Source organism: Pterocles gutturalis, unplaced genomic scaffold (genome assembly GCF_000699245.1).
Source record: "Pterocles gutturalis isolate BGI_N339 unplaced genomic scaffold, ASM69924v1 scaffold32231, whole genome shotgun sequence".
Taxonomy (NCBI): domain Eukaryota; kingdom Metazoa; phylum Chordata; class Aves; order Pterocliformes; family Pteroclidae; genus Pterocles; species Pterocles gutturalis.
This window is the reverse complement of record NW_010098861.1, coordinates 9,427-14,026: the sequence shown is the minus strand read 5'-3', so window position 1 is coordinate 14,026 and position 4,600 is coordinate 9,427. Positions and strand designations below refer to the sequence as shown.

Below are 4,600 nucleotides of genomic sequence, written 5' to 3'. Positions count from 1 at the left end.
GCTGGAAACATCTCCCATGCCTTGAACCTCTCCAGGGAGTTTCTCCACTATGGTACGTGGGACAACCTTGGATGCAGCAGGAGAAGGGGACAAGTTTTGGGGTGTCCCCATCACCTCTGCATGGCACCAGCCTCCTTCACCCCATTTCTTGCCCCCACGTGGGGTAATTCTCCAAGGACTGATGTCAGGGAAGGGTGGTGACGGTGACACGGCGTTTCGGGTGACACCATCTCTTTGGTAGACCCCAGTAACCAAAAGGGTGGTGAAGAATGTGGCCAAGTATGAGAAGCTGCTGGAGACGGGGACGATGGCGAGTCCTGGACCCCTGCGACGCCCCAACAGCACCCGCCTGCAGAGCCGCGACGCTTACGAGGAGCTGTGCCAGCGCCCGCGGGGGCAGGTGGGGCTGGCAGGGGGGTGCCATGGTCCCCCACCCCATCGCTCTCCCCCTCTCATGCCCTCCTTGGTTCTCTATCTCCCCAGCCGGCCCTGGAGCATCTCCCACACCTTGGCTGCTCCTACGAGACCAACGGCAGCCCCTATCTCCTTCTCCAACCTGCCAAGAAGGAGATGGTCCGCATACGACCTTACGTGGCTTTGTACCACGATTTCGTCAACGACGCTGAGGCTGAGACCATCAAGGGGCTGGCAGGACCCTGGGTGAGCCAACCCCATCCCCAAGGATGTCCCTGTCCTGGAGAAGGGTGTCCCAAGAGATGGTGGTCCAGGGTGGACCATCCAGAGCATGAAGAGATAGGAAGGGCTTTAAGCCAAGGCTTGGCCAAAGCTTTCTGCAGTGAGAACCTTGGGGAGATGACCCACCTTAGCTCCTTCTGAGCCCAGTTTAGCTCTATCTGAACCCAGCTTAGCTCCATCTGAGACCAGTTTAGCTCCATCTGAGCCCTCCCAAGAGATTTTGGGGAGAAAGGGCATCCATGCATGCACCTAAACCCCTTCCCAGCCAGGCTTGACTTGGTGACACCCAACTGCATTGGATCCAACCGCTCTCATTGTGTCCATCACCCCAGTGGGACACCTTGGGGTGGGGATGTTTGGCAACCAGCTGGTGTAAACCCACCAATTTTGACCTCAACCAAGGTCCTTGCTTAGTTTGAGGGCATCTGCAGCAACGTTCTCCCCTCCACCATGTGTCCTCCAGCTGCAGAGATCTGTGGTGGCCTCTGGGGAGAAGCAGCAGAAAGCCGAGTACCGGATAAGCAAGAGGTAGTACCCCCCCCCCCCCATGTCCCCCAGCCAGTGGGACCACCACGGCCCCATTGCCACCACTGAGGTGGCCGTGAAGCCGTGCTGGGGAGGTCTGGGTCCTCCAGACCCAGCAGTGCTGTTAGGGTTAAGCCCAACCATGCGTGAATTTGGGGGGGCTGAAAGTGGGGTGGTCCCACAGTGCCTGGCTGAAGGACACGGCCGACCCGGTGGTGCGAATGTTGGAGCAACGCATCGCTGCCGTCACCGGCCTGGACCTGCGGCCACCCTATGCCGAGTACCTGCAGGTGGTCAACTACGGGTTGGGAGGCCACTACGAGCCACACTTCGACCACGCCACGGTCAGGGAGATGCTTGGGTGGCCATGGGGTGGTGGCCATAGGGTGGTGGCCATGGGGGTTCCTGTGGCACTCTTGGGATGGTCTTTGGGGTGATCCTGTGGTGGTCTCGCAGATGGTCACCAGGATGGCCTCAGGGACAGTCCCTGGGGTGGTCCTTGGGATTTTCTTGGAAATGGTCCCTGGGGTGGTCTTTGGGGTTGTCTCTGGGGTGGTCTCTGGGATGGTCCCTCAGATGGTCACCAGGGTGGTCTCAGGGACAGTCCCTGAGGTGGTCCTTGGATGTTCTGGAAAATAGTCCTTGGGGTGGGACCTTGGGGTTGACCCTGGGCTGGTCCCTCATATGTCACTGGAGGTGGACCCGTAGGTGATCCCCATGATGTTCCTGGGATGGTTGCCTGGTGGGAGGTCCCTGGATGTTCCCTGGGAGTGTCCCCATGGTGGTCCCTGGGATGTTCCTGGGAAGGGAGGGAGGAAAGAGGGAAGGAAGAAGGGAGAGGGAGAGATTTCCCTGGGGGCAGCTCAGAGCCACCAGCTCTGTTCAGGCGTGAGGTGCCTCCAGGCTGAGCCATGTCAGTCTGGGGGTGACTGTCCCCATGGGACTGACCGTCCCCACCTCCTCGCTCTTGGGGCAGTCCAGGAAGAGCCCCCTTTACAGAATGAAGTCAGGCAACAGGATCGCCACGCTCATGATCTACGTGAGTTCCCCTCCTCATCTCCAGGGCTAGAGAAACCACCTGCACGGTCATCAGTAGGGTTCAGAGTGAATGGGGTTTGAGATGGGCGAGGGCAGCCCTAAATCAGACCGTGGTGGGATGTTAAATGACAGTGAACATGGAGTATTTAAGTGTTAGTGCCACACAATAGCCAGGGAAGCGTGGTGGGGGACCAAAGGAGGTTCTGTGCCTCAGTTTCCCCAGGCAAAGCAGCTGTATCACGGGGGGAGGGTGACGGTTCATATTTTTTGCTCCTTTTCCAGCTGAGCACAGTGGAGGCCGGCGGCTCCACGGCCTTTATCTACGCCAACTTCAGCGTGCCCGTGGTTAAGGTGAGGGAGACCTGCATGTGCCCCTCCCCCAGTGCCAAACACCAAACCCGGGGCTCCCTGCTCTGTTTTGGGGTGCCAAACCCTGGCCCTGGGGCTCCCTGCCATGTTTTGGGGTGCCAAAATCCAATTTGGGGAATCTCAGCTCTGTTTTGGGGTGTCAAAACTTCAACTCCAGGGCTCCCAGCTCTGTTTTAGGGGGTTCACACCCCAGTCCTTGGGCTCCTGCCTCTGTTTTGGGGGTACCAATCCCAATTTTGCAGATCCTGGCTCTTTTTTGGGATGCCAGACCCCAACCCTAGGCTCCCCAGTTCTGTTTTAGGGGTGTCGCATCCCAGGGCTCCCAGCTCTTGTTTTGGGGTGCCAAACCCTAACCCCAGAGCTCCTAGCTCTGTTTTGGGGTTCCAAACCCCAGTTTTGCAGATCTTGGCTCTGTTTTGGGGTTTCAAACCCCAATTCTGCAGCTTCTGGCTCTGTTACGGGGTGCCAAACCCTACCCGCAGAGCTCCTAACTGTTTTGGGGTGCTAAACCCCAACCCAGGGATCCCAGCTCTATTTTGGGGTGCTATCCTCAACCCCAGAGCTCCCAGCTGTATTTTGGGGTTCCAAACCCCAGTTTTACAGATCCTGTCTCTGTTTTGGGGTGCCAAACCCCTCTCTGCTCCACAGAACGCGGCTCTCTTCTGGTGGAACCTCCGGAGGAATGGGGACGGTGACGGGGACACCCTGCATGCCGGCTGCCCTGTCCTGGCTGGGGACAAGTGGGGTGAGAAACGGTGTCCGGTGTCACCCTGGGGTGACATGGGGTTGGAGGGGCAGATCAGCTGGCGGGAAAGTGAGAGGGGCTGGGAACCCAGAAAAATCCTGGATAATAGGGAAAAATATGTCACCAACACCGGAGCGGGGTCAGAGAGGGGTTACATGGGGACAGACAGGGGTCCTTGTCCCTTCCAGTGGCAAATAAATGGATCCACGAGTACGGGCAGGAGTTTCGGCGGCCGTGCAGCACAGACCCACAAGACTGAGCTCAAGGACGGTGCGGGCTCAAGGACATTGCACCCACGGGTGACAAAGCTACAGCATGTCCCCAAGGCTGGCAGCAAGAGGAGGGAGGGAATGGGGTGACAGTGGCACAGGGGCGGTGGCACTTGCTTAGCCATGGCCGAATCTGGTGAAAATAAAGTCAAAAGACACAAAAACTGAGTCTGGGGGAAATATGTTGGTGTGGTACATGATGGGATGATGGGGGTGGGGGGGTGTGTATGTGTCTGCACCCCCTCCCCATATGCTCCCACCTCCCCCAGTTCCAGACTGGACCCTAAATTCACCCTCAACCCCCCTCCTCCAGCCCTACATGAAAAGTTCCTTTGCTAAAATGAGTAGCAGGTAGTGACATGGCATTTCTGTGGTAATCAGTAGGCTTCAGAGTGAACAGAGGACCAGAGCAAAGAGAATACACTCTCCTTACTCAAATAAACCCGCTGCAGTGCCTGGCTGCATCTTGGGCTCAATTGAGCAGCCCCACGCTCCGCTCTCGTCCCAACAACAGCACAGGGACCCCCTTCTGCACCCCAAAAGGGATTTTTTGCTCGAAGAGGGACCCTGGGGAGGGAGAAGGCAGCCACTGCCTTCCAGCCGCCCTGGCCCTGAGCCTGCCTGTGCTTGGCTCACGCTTGCGCGAGCATCGCTCCCCTGGGACCCCGCAGACAAGTTCCCTTTCACCAGCTCGACCGCAGCACCTGCGTGACTGGAAGGCAAAAAGAAGCAGCGGGGCTCCCCAGCAGCACACGGAGATCGGGCAGCAAGCCCCGGGATCGGAGAGAGCCTGGACGAAGCCAGGGCGAGCCGGAGAATGCTGTCAGCCCTCACATAGAAATTCTCCAACTCCGCATCCGTTCAGCCTCATCTATACGACATTTGGATGAGGTTGAACTCCTGGATGGAGAAGCTGGGGGTAGCGCAGCTTTGGGGACACCCAGCACCCCCGGGGGGG

The 4,600-nt window shown here is 58.3% G+C and overlaps 1 protein-coding gene across 1 annotated transcript; it reads left to right on the top strand.

The window, feature by feature from the left end:
• Window positions 1-3: 3 nt before the first annotated feature.
• Window positions 4-3,632, top strand: P4HA3 (prolyl 4-hydroxylase, alpha polypeptide III; the record flags this gene model as incomplete). The annotated part of the gene is made up of 9 exons (XM_010074564.1): window positions 4-51; window positions 242-400; window positions 484-660; window positions 1,160-1,224; window positions 1,406-1,565; window positions 2,198-2,260; window positions 2,542-2,610; window positions 3,277-3,373; window positions 3,562-3,632. Coding segments are annotated over 9 exons (909 nt in total), but the record flags the coding sequence as incomplete, so codon positions are not given.
• Window positions 3,633-4,600: the final 968 nt, after the last annotated feature.